We start from the raw sequence: 15,425 nt of genomic DNA on the forward strand, positions 1-15,425 counted from the left end.
TTATTGTGAATGCCCAAGTTTCTATAATGTAAGTAACTGGTGGGAGATGTCAGAGTATATGAAGGCTGCCTTTGATCAGATAGTAAACTGAATTCTACCAGGCGGTTACTTAATCTCTGACAAAAAGCGACATCAAAAAATTGATTTAACTTAGCAGCTATTGTCTGTAAAGTAACCATAATTACAGTTTCTATGTGCTTGCAAATGTACTACCGCAAATCGTGTAATTTATTGCTGGTAAAAGCATTGGTTTAGTTCTTTTAAGAAACAAGATGTGAATTGTTTTATTTAAAGGATTTAAAGGTGATAAAAGAAATCCTTGATGATTTTTCTTTTGGAATGCCAACTATCCTAAATGTCAGTTGTAGGATTATGAGGTGGTGCTCATTTAATACAAAATACAAATTAGGAGGAGAAGAAACTATCTCTCAGCCGTAGTTTTGAATGAAACCATTTGAATATATATTTTTTTTAATATTCAAGATTGCTTTCTAAGGTGTTTGAAGTAATTTATTATTAGGCTCTGCAATAATAGCCCTCACCAAGTTATTATATTTCTTCCTTGTGCATCACATTTAGTAATTATGTTTGTATGTCTTCTGCTCTGGTGCCAACACCTGTCTCTGAAAGCAGTGTTTAAATGGGAGCAGTAGCCAGTTGAAAGGGCAGCGTGAGCTCTTTAAGGCCTAATTAAGAACCTAAAGGAAGATGAAGTAAGTAGGACAAAAGATGTGAAAGTACCTTCGATGATATTCCCAGAGCAGAATTCCTCATTAGAACAATAAAGAGATGATCAGAGATTGCCAGGCCTTCGTTTTATCTAGCTCCATTCCCTCTGGCTGTCGGCGTGTACCCCAATAGTATTTTGTAGCTGCGACAGTCGTTCTTTGCGTAGCTTATTATTTAGAATCTTTTTTTCCTAATAATTCATTATAAGATTAATGTTTTGTATTAAAGTTTTAGTAGCCGGTTTTGTAAAGATATAATTGTTCCGTATAAATTTAAGTATGACTTACTTGCTCGAACTGAACATTTAAAATCTTATTAGAATTTTGTGTAATTAATGTGATAGGTTATTCCCCCCTCGCAAGAGCTATATAGAGCATGTGTATGACAAAACATCTTTAAAGCGTATGCATTACACACAATTTCCCATTAAATTTTATATAATAATTAAAGTCATCATTGCATCTTAATTCCTGTTCTTTTGCCAAATCAGAAAATTAGGAAAACCCTGTATTTTAGACATGGAAGTGTTAACGACAAAAATTTAGTCCCATAAGGAAAAAATTTTACTTCCTTCTTGTAGAGGAAAATGTGCTAAAAATACAATGACCACAAAGTGAAGTTATTTTTTCTTCTATAGTTGTTGGAAATCAATTACTAACCAATTTATAAATTTCATCAAGTTAGGCATTTTAATAAAGTGGGAGTTATTGATCACTTACAATATTGTAACTTGATAATGTAGTTTAAAATACTGAATACACGTACATAAACGTGACATTAAATATCTCAAATGTACTGAGAAACCCTTAAAAGCACATATTTTCAAGATCTACTATTAGAATATAATTGATGAAGAGAGGCTGATTGATCTGTCGTACTTCAGCCTATTTGCAGTACCCCATCACTTTTAATTAGGTTTATTTCAAAACTTCGGCCACCTGCATATTTTAATGATTCAACATATGCCAATGTGTAAGTATGGAGCTGTATAGAAAGAAAAGGAATGAAGCATGGAAGAGGAGTTAATATGACTTTATTATGTGGTGTGCTTCGTAGCTGTGCCAGCTGTATCATTTTTAATGACAAGTTTCTACTGTAAAGAAAAGCTATCTCGTGTTCTCCTGCCGTCACAGAGGCGCAGGATTTGAGAGGTTAGATTATTTTACTTAGAGGTTCTGTGTCGTTTAAATGTCTCCATTTCTGAATCAAGTAAAACTTACTGCTTTGCATGTCTAACAGCACTAATATTTTTATAAAACAACTCTCGCAATCTTTTTCTCAGTTATACATTCTCAAATATTTCATAATCTGGTTAGTTAAGGTCACAGCTAATTCTTCTTGACACAGAATAAGATGCTCAAGTTTATAGCGTTTTGGATCGCATGTTGCCCTTTGTTAAGGGGACTAATTTGTCCATCTCTGTTAATACCTGCACTTACTGACTCATCAGAATTCATGACAGAAACAATTCTGGTTTTCCTGCTGCTTAAATCTGGGCTCCTTCTGCTTTAAAGCAAGCAAGCAAGATCTCTTAGTAGTACGTACTTCTGTCTTAAGTGCTCTAGTGCAAATGTGATGCAGCCTTTTCACTTCACCTGAAATGTAAAATTGAAAGTTTTATTATATGATTCAGAGGCCAAGGTCTGGAGAACCACTGATGACTAAAAATAGAATATGAAAGACAGATGAGGGCTGATGTCATTTAAAGCTAAGTAAATGTTTTGCTATGATAAGCTCAAAAGGTGAGAACTCGGGAAAGTTACAGTAGGACTTGAATTCTCAGAGCTTTCTCTTTTTCTTCTGTAATTATGATTACCACATAGTTGGTTTCCCAAAATGGCCATGTAACCGTTCTTGTGGTTCCTGCTCATGTGGTCATTAACTGTGTATGCATCTCTCTGAGAACAGTATTTTTTTCTGAGATGACGGTGTGGGAAACTTATTTTAAACTGAGCAACCTATTTCTAGTCGTCTGCTCCAGTGAGGGTATTGGAGGGAAAAGCTCTAGAGCACATGGAGGTATGTTGTCTAAGAGACGTTGCTTCTGTCAAGATGCACCCGAGAAACATGAAAAGCTATAACCCGTCAACCTGTTCAGAACACTGAACTGTTTAATAAAATCTAGTGTTTTTTTTAAACTTGTCTGTAGGATGGAAATCCTTTCGACGCCACTGCGGGATACCGTAACCTTACTTATGAAGAGGTTTTGCAGGAGCTGGTGAAACATAAAGAGCAACTTAAGAAGAAGGACACTCATATTCGTGAACTTGAGGATTATATTGATAATCTTCTTGTACGAGTGATGGAAGAAACACCTAGTATTCTCAGAGTGCCATATGAACCTTCTCGAAAAGCTGGCAAATTTTCCAAAAATTAAGATAGTGATACTTGATGGTACTTTCTGCTGAAGATGTGAGTGGAAGGAAATCACACTTTAACATTTTGACTTCTCTTCGTTCCTTTTCTCCTAAGAAATTCCAGGAATCAGGGGAGGACAGGACTGTGACGTGGGGTTTTTTTGTTTGTTTTTTACTCCAAACACTAGCAGGGACTGCCAAAAGTAATATTCTGTTAGATTACCTAAATATCTTTTTTTTTTCTTTTTGAAAAACACCTTTTGGTACAGAATATTTACGGTAAATAATACACATTAAATATGTCCATGCAGTTTATATAATAGCTTAGTGTTCACCATGTGGCACTTTCAGCTGGGAAGCCTGTGCTGTTATGAATGTTTTCTTGAATGATTACTGGTATTATGCAAATATATCAGTTCTGATATTACAGCATGCCATCAAGACCGCTGTTTTCAAGCCAGTACAGTACACTTTACTAAACCTAAATGTGGTTTATTGCAGTGGAATGTAGTTTGTTCTACACATATTAGAGGAGAACAGTGATGCGCAATCTTTGCAGAGTAAATGCTGTATTCTATATGATGTGCTTTTTCTATAACAATGTAAAAAATACCATGCCATTTCAGTAACGGCACGTGCTGGAATCAGTTATTTTACACTTAAATGCTGAATTTTGTGTATAATGATTGAATTTTGGTAGTGAGCTCATGACATAAGGTTGTTTTGACAATCTTTTTGTATGAAGTTATTGCATGCCTTTTTCTATCTTAAAGTCCTTTGAACAGTGTTAACAAAGTTGGAGGTAGGACTGGAGAAAAGTATGGAATACAGGTAGGAATACTTTGTTCAGTCAAAGTCCTCTACAGTGAAAATGTAGGAAAAATGAGCAGACTGACTTAAATAGACATGACAATTCAAAAAATACAGAACTGACTCAATTTAAGGTTGAGTTTTACATGATAGATATCTATCTTAGGTTTTCTAAATCTTATGACAACAAAGTCATAAGATTTAGTCATATAGAAGTAGGCTATATTGCTTAAACACATATAGAGTACTTAGAAAGGCTTTTCATTAAAAAAAAAAAAATCTGTATTCCTGGTAAGTGCTTCTAAAAGTTGGTTTTCATTGAGGCAAATTAAAGAAGAATGTAGTAAATGTCTTCCTGATCATTTAATAATTGTTTGTAAGATGACATATGAAAAAGCTGTCTGTTATTCAATAAATCGGCAAAATACAGTGATGAACGTATAATGGAAAAATATTGTAGGAGAAGAATCCTCACAATATTAACATAAATAGATTTTAATTTTCATTTCCTTCATAAGAGTCTCAGTTGGATTGTCTGTTGCTGTGAAGCAGTAGGATGATATTAAAAAAAAAAAGTAGAAGATTTTAGATTTGGATTTAAGAAAACTGACTGTCTTCTCCTCCTTCTTCTACACCTGATCTGTTTTTTCCTTAGAGCACCGCGTAATGGCTGTTGCCGGAGGAAAAAAAAGCTTGAAATTAAATTCCAATTTTTGTTTGTTATTGTAAAAGATCTAAATATGTTTTCATTTCTAAACCTGCAAAAATTGGTAGTATCTTGAATAATTATGATCTGGAAGAGTTGAAAAAGTTCTACTATCTAATTGGTTTTGATGTTCGTATTGTCTGACAGGACAGAGTTATTCTTGTTAGAAAAAAATACTTCTTTGGACCATTGTTCTCAGATTTCATTTACTTATTTTGGGGGGTTTTGTCTTATTTTTGGCTTTTTCTTCTTTCTTCCTTCTTTTTATTTTCTTCTTCTGTTTTTTTAGCAACTACCTCCCATGCCCCTAGCTCTATGTCCCTAAAATGTATGCAGTCTGAGTGTTCCCACCCCACTGTTGAGATCCCGTAGTGTAGATCGTTGTGCCTGGATGGAGACGGAGTGACTGAAGCCCGACCTGAGCGCAGTGCTCTGCGTTTAGACGTTTGTAGCACAGGAACGGGCCCATTCCACCAGGTAGTCTCTCTTTCCACAGCCTAAGGATTTATCACGTTCAGTACCTCATAAACTACATGAATGTTCCTTTGACCCACTTAAGATCTAAATGACTGTAAATTTGTTGTAATATATTCCAAGTGCCAAAGGTTATGTACTAAGTTACGGTACGTTTACTGTTGGAAGTTAGGTTTTGCACTCAATTAGATTTTAATTTCCTAATTACACCAAGATGTATTTCAGTTATTCAATATTTCCATAAAAGTTCTTAAACATTTTCAAATGTTTGGCCGAAGCAAGTGGTTTTCTCATGTTGTTAATGGGGAAGTGTTGTGCAATTGTTTTGAATTCCACAGTCATTTTCAAACTAACTGGTTTGAGACCATCTGTAGTATCTACAATGATTAAATCATACACACCAACGGGGTTTAACAAGTAAACCAACCAGAGAATATGCTCCAATGACTTTTCACTTGCAAGCCAACTTATAATTATTAAAATGAAACTCTACTATATTTAGCACCTCTGAAATCACTTCTTTTAGAATGTAAATGTAGAATATCAAACTGCATAATTGACTAAAAGCAGATCGTTTGACATATTTGCATACCACGAACGATAAGCAGATTAAAGGTAGCGAAAAGATCAATTTTTGTGCATTAGTGAAGAAATTTAGTGAAGCTTTGAATGTGCTATCTAGTCTTTATCTGATCTGTAAGTGAATAAAAGCACCTTTTGTTTCTAAGAGTTTATCAAGAAAGAGAGGAGAACGACAAATGCAATTTGGGAAAAGGTAAAGTTATGGAGAGAGGCAGATTGGGACATTATAACTATGAAAATACTTTTTATAGAGTTCCTATAGCTAAAGATAGAGGCTGCTTTTGGAGCAGTTCTGGAAAGATTACATGCACGTCATTTTCTGCTTGGAAAGAATATTTTAACGTTTTTCTATGTTTTGAGATTATTTTTGAAAAGCATCTTCACCCCACATGTCTTTTTTGAACCATGCAGCTTTCGAATGAAAACATTTCATATGGAGTAATTTATGTGTTGAAAACAAAGTGCTGTTTCTCCCATAGGATAAAATCGTAAACTTTCTTGCAGATCATTTTAAAACCATAATAACTTGCCACTTATGGTCAGTCTTGCCCTTTAAAACATCAGGATGAAAATTTTTGACATCTCCACATTATTTTGATTTTTTTCTCTCAAAAATTAGCGTTAGAGTTCATGAGTTAGCATACACTGTACTTTGAAATTATCCTTTGAAACAGCTCTGCTTATAGCCATGTACTTTACTTTAAAGAACAAATATTAAGGCCATATTTTAATGTTGTAAGTAACAAATTTAAACTTTCTGCCATTCAAGAAGGATGTTTAATATTTATATATGTTACCTCTTGCTGCTGTATTTTACGTTTAGCTTGGTTTTCCACCTACTAATGAATGTAGCATTCTCCCTAGGTTATACATAACTACACTTATTGCTGTTGGCTCTGTATCAAGAACTATTTGTAATTTTCCAGCTGTGAAAATGTTGCCTTGCATTTAGAAAGGTTTCGTGATTTGGGGACCTAATGAAACTCATGCTCATTAGGTAGTAGTCTGCATTTCTTTCTATACAGGATGCCCTTTCTTAGTTGCATCTTAAAACAAACAGAACTGCTGTCTTACTATGTTTACTGCTGCACTGGAGGTTTATTTACACTTCCAGCTTTAAAGAAAAATTATTGTCCTACATCAAGTATGTAAAGTAAGCTCATGCTTTTTTGCTCTTTATGTACCCATTACTGTTGTAGATATGATAGAGGCGTTAGCTGTGGGCTTTTAAAATGGTGATGGTTAAAGCATGGTGACTAACTTCCTCTCTTTGAAGTACATGGTGAAGGATTATAGCGCTGCCGAGTTGATGATGCTACATTTAAGGGTCTGTCAGCACTTTCGGTATGAAGCCCTATTTTCAGGGATTTATGACTTATAAATGTAGATACAGTCACTGGAAGTATTTAATATGCAATAGGTAGCACTTTAATCTGTTTATGAAGGGGTTTGAGATTTGTTTCTGTTGAAGAAGTCATGTTCTGAAGCATGGTGGGCATTTGCTTTATCTTTCATCATCTGTACGTTGAAGAAGCCAGTGTATGTTACAAACGGCGGAGCCATTCCTATTCATCTTAGAAGCTTCCAGATGTCTTGTATTACAATGTACTATAAAAAGCTGAAGATCCAGGTTGTATAGGAAGTCTGTAAAAGATATGAACATTACGTATAACTTAAGGGTTGATTTTGTCTCGTGCAATCAATGGTAGTTTGTCTACATTTAATAATGGTACAGAATCACAACTATATGCACATGTGAGAACTATAAACTTGGAATGCATGAAAAACTTTATTTTTGTTTCATTATTGCAACTTCAACTCCTTTAATTTGATTAAAGTGTTATCTTAATACTTTAATTTCTGTTCATGAAATAAAATATTGCATGTCTAACACTAATAAAGCACCACAATGCACACTACCGCAGTATTTCTTGACTTGTGATATTAATCTGCGTTACGCAAAGCATGTAACTCCTAAGCTCCGCTCAAGTGCGTGTTTGTAAGAACCATGCTGTTGAGACTCTCAGCCCACAGAGAGGTGTTTCCTTAAGGACGGCTCTAAATTAACATCCCAGCTGTTTGCAGGGGAGCCATTGAGGGAAATCTCTTCAGGAGTATCCAAAACTTGTAATTAGTGAAAAAAATGGCATGTTCTTAAATGTGCTAATAGGTATGTCTTTTTTTTTTTTTTTTTAATACAACAGCTGCAATCCCTTTAAATGCACCACTCCTCTGAGTCTGTGGTTGGGTAAATATTACTAGGAGATCTGTGGCACTGCAGGCCAGAACTGCATTTAGCATGAGGACAAACACTGCAAATTTTGATACGGAAAACGTGATGCATATTTCTCTTCATGCTTGACACAATAAAACCCAGCCGGAATGACAGAAAACTGGAGCATCCTCCCCCACCTCCCTGCCCCATAGGTATTTTTTTTTCAATGCTCCCACAAGTTTTTCAACACACTTTTCTCAGAAAAACAAAAAATGCTTTTGCCTTGTCTTCTTTTCCTCTTCCTTGAGGCAGCAAGACAGCAAAGTCTGTCTCCTGACAATAGTAGGTTTTCAGGATGTGAAGGAGATACGAAGTGTGGTCCTGGCTCAGAAGAACATTGTGAGTAGTTCACCCGGTTGTTTGGAGGCTTGAATTTCACCGGGATGCGATTCCTTGCAGTTAACTTGCTCCATGACTAGGTCCTTCATCGTACAACTATGGACTTCAGAAGTTTAGAAAGGGTTCTCTTGGAGGTATCCATGAAATGTGGTGGTTACGGGAAATCGTAGTCGATTTGTGAGATGTACGCGAACTTACACTTGCTTTGTTGTGCAAGTGTCCGTCAGCTTTCACCCCGTCTCTCTGGCTTTGCAGCTGTCCCGATGGTGAGTAGATGAGGACTGAGGACAGAGGAGGACGGCAGGTTTCTGAAAGCATCATACCGCATGTTAAATACCAGTTTCCATCTGTAATTCACATCTGGTAATTAATCTCAACTCCTATGCCCATTTGAAAATGGAGCCAGCGCAGTTTCCCTGCCTCAGAGGCATAATGTTTGTTAGTTGATACCAACCGTAATTCTGTTGAGAACGTAAGCGCCCAGCTTGATGATTAAATAGCTTCCAGTTTCCCCAGCATGGAGTTGGTTTTTAAGTTTTCATTATTTAACATCTCAACCTCATAATAAAGATTTTCAAGGATATTTTAAATGTAGTTTAGCAGTTAAAGAGCTATCGAAATATTTAGATGTAAACTAGAAGGGTCATTAAGGACAGTTCTCTCTCCAGTTACATTTATTAAAGTTAATTCTTTGTGGAACCATACAGAGTAAAAATCAGGATTTCAATTCCATATTTTAAGTTTAATTTGTTTTTATGGGAGTGTTGTGCAAGCTCTGGCTGCAGCTCACTTGGGATACGTTGCCCTTTTGTGTAACACTGGGCACGTTAGTAAAGTTATAAATAATGGTGACGAAAAACAAATCCCATCTCTTATTCTGCATTAATAAATTAAATGTTGGATTATTTTGTTGGATTATTTTGTAATAGTGCCATTTTAAGAGAGAGAGGAATAGGACTATCTGCTAAAGGAAGCTGTTTTCTCTTGTCTGTACTACTTACTGGGTAATGGTGATAGCAGGCTATTACACGGAGATTATTGCAATGTATTTATAATGTGTTTTTACAACATTTAGCAACATAGATCAGTCTTTGATAAATGGATGGTGATTTTAGGACAGAAAAGTACCCTCTGTGGCTAAATATGGACATGTTTGTACTTTTAAAGTAGGCAGTTTAAAAAGGTTTTGGGGACATGCACCATTTAAATGAAGCCAAATATTAAAAAGGGAAAATGCTTCCTGGGATGGTTTTTTTGTTTCAGCCGTAACATTATCTGCTGTGTGACATAGAGGGAATGAGTAAAGGCAACGTTGGGAAGATTCCACTGCTGGGATCCTAAAAAAAAAAAAAAAAAAAAAAAAAAAAGTTAACAGGATTGGGATTCAGATTTTAAGGGATCTATTTGCCCAGAATGTGCCAGGTTCTTTTTGTGATAGGAAAAGTTAACACAGCATCCTTCACAGCAGGATCGGTGTCAGGGTGAAACCCCCCCAAAAAGCGGGAGTTTACCAGGAAGATCAGTTCCCGAGGTGCTGGGCAGAAGCAGAGTGCTTTAGCCAGCTGTCACCTCTGCTTTTTTGGTCCCTCTGACACTAGTGTTGACTTCAGGGCATAAAAACGAACCGCTTTCATAGGAAAGTTAGGAAATGTCTGAGGAAATTTGGTGTATGCAGCCCGCGGCCGGGCAGATTGCCTCTGGTGTTTCTCGAAGTAGGTGTCTGGCTCAGGGGCTCGTGGAGTCTAACAAATAAACCACCAAAATGTGTCATATCACCTCCGGCTCTAAATGATTCATTCGGGTGAGGAATGTCTCCTTCTCCGATAACTTGCTGCTTACATTATGAATTCCTTGAAAATTGACTCCCTGGGACATCTTTACAGGAGACATCAAGGGTCTCCATTTAAATTTAATGAATATTATGCAATTTGCCGAGGACTTCTACAATGCATTAAGAAAATCTGCCTCTGTGAGGCCAGAGCTTTGTCAAAAGAATGGCAGCTTGATGGCATCCTTTCAAAGCAGCTGCTGACTCTCCAGCTATGAGTATTTTCTACTTCCTAATAAAATTATTTCCCCATTAAAGCAGCTAATTTAATTAACTTATAATTAATAGCTTAAATATGCTTATATTTTGCTAATTGTAGAATACTTAGTACTTATTTTTAAGGTACATGGGAGCACAAAACGCAAGATGTCAGGGCGTTTTAAGAGAAGAGTCTTGCCTTCTGCATAGCAATTGCGTTTGGAAAAGCATTTTTCAATACGCTGTTTTTAAGGTGTTTTTACATCCTATTTTAAACTAAATTGTTGAATGTGTATAACAAGAAACAAAGTGTTCATGCAATTTATAGTTTTAATTCCTTTATAGATATGCTCTCCAATATTTTATAGTTACGATTCAAAATCTACCACAATTACATACTTTAAATTGTAAGGTAATATTGTGAGATCCCAAGTTATTCTTTTCCAAAGTATCTGATACACACTTTTGAGTATTGTAGAAGTTAAAAATGAGCTCTGGGAGAATTTAAATTTTCCTAAAAAATTGTACAAACCTTTGTGTGGAACTGCAGTGCAGCTAAACTTGGGCAAGTAGCCTCAAGCACTCCTTTATCCAGCAGGCTAGCATCAAATTTGCTTTATTTCTTTATAACCGGAAGACAAGAGAATAGGAATCGGTTTACAACAGATACTAAGTACTGCTCTTATGGACCAAGGAAAAAAATGTTCATGTTTTGTGAGATGTGGTCCTGATTTTTTTTTTTTTTTTTATGTGAAGTATATTGAGTGTGAACACCAGGCTTATGTTTTTCCAGGATCAGATACAGAAAACTTCCTGTTTCTCGTATTTTCACATTTAGAAACCCGAATAAATAACTCTTTATTGTTAAGGGCCAGATTATTGTTGGCTACAATACATGTAACGTTTCACTTGATGAGCGTTACTGCCGTTTGAGCCCCTCTTTTAATTGGCCTCTTCGTAATCCACACACAGAATACTGTGAAATAGCGTGAATTGTAAGTTGAGAGACTAAATGAAAGGATCATCCAACAGCAGTGGGGAGAAATAAAATAATCCTAATTAAAAGCAAAAGAATTGTGTGATCTGAATTAAGATTCAGTTGGTGGATACTGAAGAGTATTTTTTCTGGAAAGTATTTTTAGTATAGCTGTCCAGTATAATTGCTTTGGGGAAAACCTCATCCTTTGTGTTTGATGGTATAAACTTTACTAGTTCCTAATAAACCAAATACTAAGTTAAGGACTTGTACTCAACCTTTGTTTCATCGGACATGTTTTCAGAGTTGAAGCAGCATTTTATTGCTGGAGTTGATCACGACAGAGTTATATTTACTATTCTTTTATCTGTTTCAGGATTTTCTATGTAGTTTTAAGTTCTGAACATTTCACCACCATCTATTTAGAGCATTATTTAAAACTCGTTCCAGTTCTCTTCATTCTTACGCATGCCGATGTGGTAAACTACTCCAGAAACCAGCTCAGCTCTCACCATATTTGGAGGCTGTTCCTCTTCTTTGCTCTTGGACTGTCTTGGATGGGGACTTGCATCTAAAGTAACAAATGAAATATGTGCCGAGAGCTGACTGCCAAAACTGGGATCAAAGCAAGTTTCTGAAGGGCTCATTGGAAAACTATCTTGAACTTTGGAAGGATGACTCAAAGCCACGGTCTAAATAGAGCAAAACATAGTGAAATAAACCTCAAGGTGGGAACAGAGTTCTTGAGTATGGGGGGGGGAGGGGGGGGAGTGTCCCTAAAAGGGAAGGGAAGCAAATAAGCAGAGAAATTTCCAAATTCGTATCAATCAGGATGGGATGGTCAGGGTGTTCTTCCTCTGCAAGCCCACGAAGCTTGGCAGTTCCTGTCTGGGCTTACGACACACAAGTGTGTTAGCTAAAGAGCATTCCAAATAAAAGGTAGCGCTTGATGATAACGTCCTGTGGGACATCATCAACTTGTCTGAAAAGTTGCCAACTTTGGAGATGGTTTCTGTTAAATACATTCACTGTTTTTCTCATCTAACTTCAAAAGATGAGAATGTTCAGCTTCAATTCATTAGTTTCAGCCAGTTCATCTGAATAAAGAGGAAACTGCGTTTTTTCCCTGTATCCATCTAAGAAAAATGTAGACTTGCAAAAGACAGCTGCTGTAACAGAAAGGATATAGTCATACTTTGCGGTTGAATATATGTGTTAAAAAAGAGCTTGCATTGAACAAAAGAGAGTTTTTCTGTGAAAAACCTAACGAAAGCCCCTGTCATAATCACAGTATCTCTCCAAGTCCCAATATTTTATGGTGTTCAGAAATAAAGCAGTAGGAGAAAACCATTCAGCAATGATGGCCTTTAGCAATCGGGAGTTGTGCATTTAGGCAAAAAGTGAAATGTTAATTTTGGAAGGAGAGCAAGACAGGTTTTTAGATAGTCCCTGTACTGAAGATTGAAGAAATGCTAATATGTAAGGTGGCTGTAGAAGGGAGCAGCATCTCACTCAGAATATAAAAGGTGAAGAATGATCTTGTTGGGTTTTCCTGTGGTAGGCATGAGAAGCAATAACTGATTCCTTACAGGAGGCAATAACTGACTAGCTACAGTCAGCATCACACTTCAGGAGTGTGCTAGATGCTGTGAACACAAATAGTAACATTTCTCAGATTTCCCTACTGCCTAGAAAAAAGTACACAAATTTTCCCCCAAAGTAAATGGCTTCAATTAAAAGCCTCTGATTTTTTTATTTATTTACTTACGTACTTACTACCCAAAGTACAATTAGCAGATGATACACAAAATATTAAATCTTTCATGACTTTATTTGATTCCTCCTTTGACTTGTCTTTGAAAGGAAAATTAATGGGGTTTAGTCAGACAAAAGGCTAATGGAGTCAATGCTTTGTTCAAAGACTGACGTATAAATAAGGAGTGATGCAGTTCTAAAGGAGATAGATTAGGTTAGTAGAGTTCTTTTTACAAACAAAGTCTTTCAGTGAAATGGTGGTCTTCTGGCAGGAGGACTTGTTGCCTTGTCCTGGGAAGCATCCTTCCCTCAGTAAATCCCCACGCAAAGTCGCCAGCATTCCTGCTTGGGAAGAGTTACTAGCGTAACACTGGCCAGTTGAAATAACTCTCGCTGCAATCCCAAATACAAAGCGATACTTTTTCTGAAGTATTTTAGAAGGCAATGCTTTCTCTTTAGAGCACTTAAAAAGACACTGAGGGATAAGATCTTCACTTACAAAATTTCCGGGATTTCATCTTTTTCTCATTGCTAACCTGGGACTGGTACTTGCACAGCTGAGTCAGTGTCTGAAAACCTTTGAGCAAGTTGGTTGTAGCCCTTGCGGTTTGCGCGGTGGCAGATCTCAGCCTGACATTTGGATTGTTGTTATCCTTTTGCTGCGGTACCCAGTGGAACCACTGTATATTCTATCAGCTTGTGCATCTCAACTGCTGGATATTAATTATTTAGACCATTGGAAAACTGAACCTCCCCTGCTTCCCACAGGTATAAAATGTGTTTATTTTAGATGTGGCCCTGGAGTTTACACTGTCTGTTGCTGCCTGTGAGAAAAGCTGGCAGCATATCTGCTAAAAAACCCCATGAACCTCTTGTTCTCAGACCCCTTCTCATGAGCAGCAAGACTCAGGAGGCTCACTCCTGTTTACAACTTTTTTTCCCTTTTTTAATCTCTAGACCCTCACTAAGTAGAAAGTTGTGCAATTCTCAATAAATGTAAATTTTTATCTTTTTTTGCTTCAACATTAATGCCAAAATTTGGCATTATAACAGGTTCAAATGAGTTTAAAAGGCAACTAAATTTCAATATTAACAGTTATTCCCACTTTGCAGTGGTTTTGATGCCTATCTTAGATCCAGAGCAGCAGACCCTTACCACACCTGTTTTCAAAGTAGCAATTAGCTGTGCTGACATGGAGGAAAATTTAGGGCTGAATATAAATCTTGGTGCCTAGGAAGGAAATATTTTGGCTTGTCTTATGGTAAAAAGTTACACAAAAAATAATGTGTTTGTAGCCCAGGATTTTTGTGAGACGGCAGTAGCATCAGTCTGTTTCTTTCTGAGACCTTTTCTTCCTCTGGCACACAGCTAAGCGAGTCAAGACATTGATTTACACAGCTTCAGTTCTGAATATAAGCTTTTTCTTCAGCTATTGAAATACTTTCTCACATGTTGGTGCACCTGTACTTTCAATTTGGCTTCAAATCAGTACAGAGCATGCACTTTGGCAAGTCGTAAAAATTAGTTGAAGAAGAAGAATAAATAAAATGGCATAGTGCCCAAGCACGTTGTATTTTCTTTACTAATATAATTGCTCATTGAACATATATTCCAGATACAGTTCTGTATATTTAAGTATGTATCTGAATAACTGCACTTTTAAATTCAAGAGTCAAGTAGCTACTTTGTATGCCGCGCTTATCTTAAATAGAGTTTGATTTAAAACATTTATCTTCCCCAGTATCATCTCCCATGTCAAAGCACATTTAAATCATGCTCTGTTCCTAATATCGCTCGTGTTTAAAATGGTATCCGAGTACAGAAAAGTTTGATGAGCGCTCTGTTATTTGCCTGCTTTGTAGTTATTAGCTGCTCTGTCATTGTGTTGAATATCACAAAAGTTGAGAAGGAGAAGCTTCAGCAAAGTAAACTTTTAAAAATTAAAGCCAAGGTCAGACTCCAGGGTTAGCAACACTAGAAGACTGCAATTTAAGACGCACCCAATTATGCAAAATCATGTGTTGAGTTACAGCCTCAAATCCCCGTTGGGATCTGTGAGGTTGCCCAGGTAAAAGTATCAGAGGAATTTCAGGAGGGGTTTTCTTTTGTTTCTCCCTTAATCTTGACAGAGAACGACGCAATTCTGGCAGTACTGATCATTTTAGATCAGTAACTCGAAAGGAAAACTCTTACTCCAGGAACGTGTAGTAGGTGCATCACTTCGGTGACGGCAGCAGAGCCAGGATGAGGCTTCGAGACTCGGAGGCCTTTGGCACCTTGTTGCGTTTTATTGGTTTGCAAAGGTAGAACATTCAGGCAACACCTCTGAATCCAGAAATAAATCAGTCGAGGAACAGCAAGTGACCCACTAAGGCTGAGCAGGTTTTACTAATTA

General features: G+C 36.7%; 1 protein-coding gene across 1 annotated transcript in view; it reads left to right on the forward strand.

Moving 5' to 3' along the window:
• The window catches only part of RAB11FIP2 (RAB11 family interacting protein 2), a 32,890-nt gene extending 25,309 nt beyond the window's left edge, over positions 1-7,581 (forward strand). Inside the window, exon 5 of the mRNA XM_054831435.1 lies at positions 2,879-7,581. Coding sequence (XP_054687410.1) covers positions 2,879-3,106 — 228 coding nt within the window. The 3' untranslated portion in view covers positions 3,107-7,581. The remainder of the gene's footprint in view (positions 1-2,878) is intronic.
• The last annotated feature ends 7,844 nt before the right edge of the window (positions 7,582-15,425 follow it).

Source organism: Grus americana, chromosome 7 (assembly GCF_028858705.1).
Source record: "Grus americana isolate bGruAme1 chromosome 7, bGruAme1.mat, whole genome shotgun sequence".
Lineage (NCBI taxonomy): Eukaryota > Metazoa > Chordata > Aves > Gruiformes > Gruidae > Grus > Grus americana.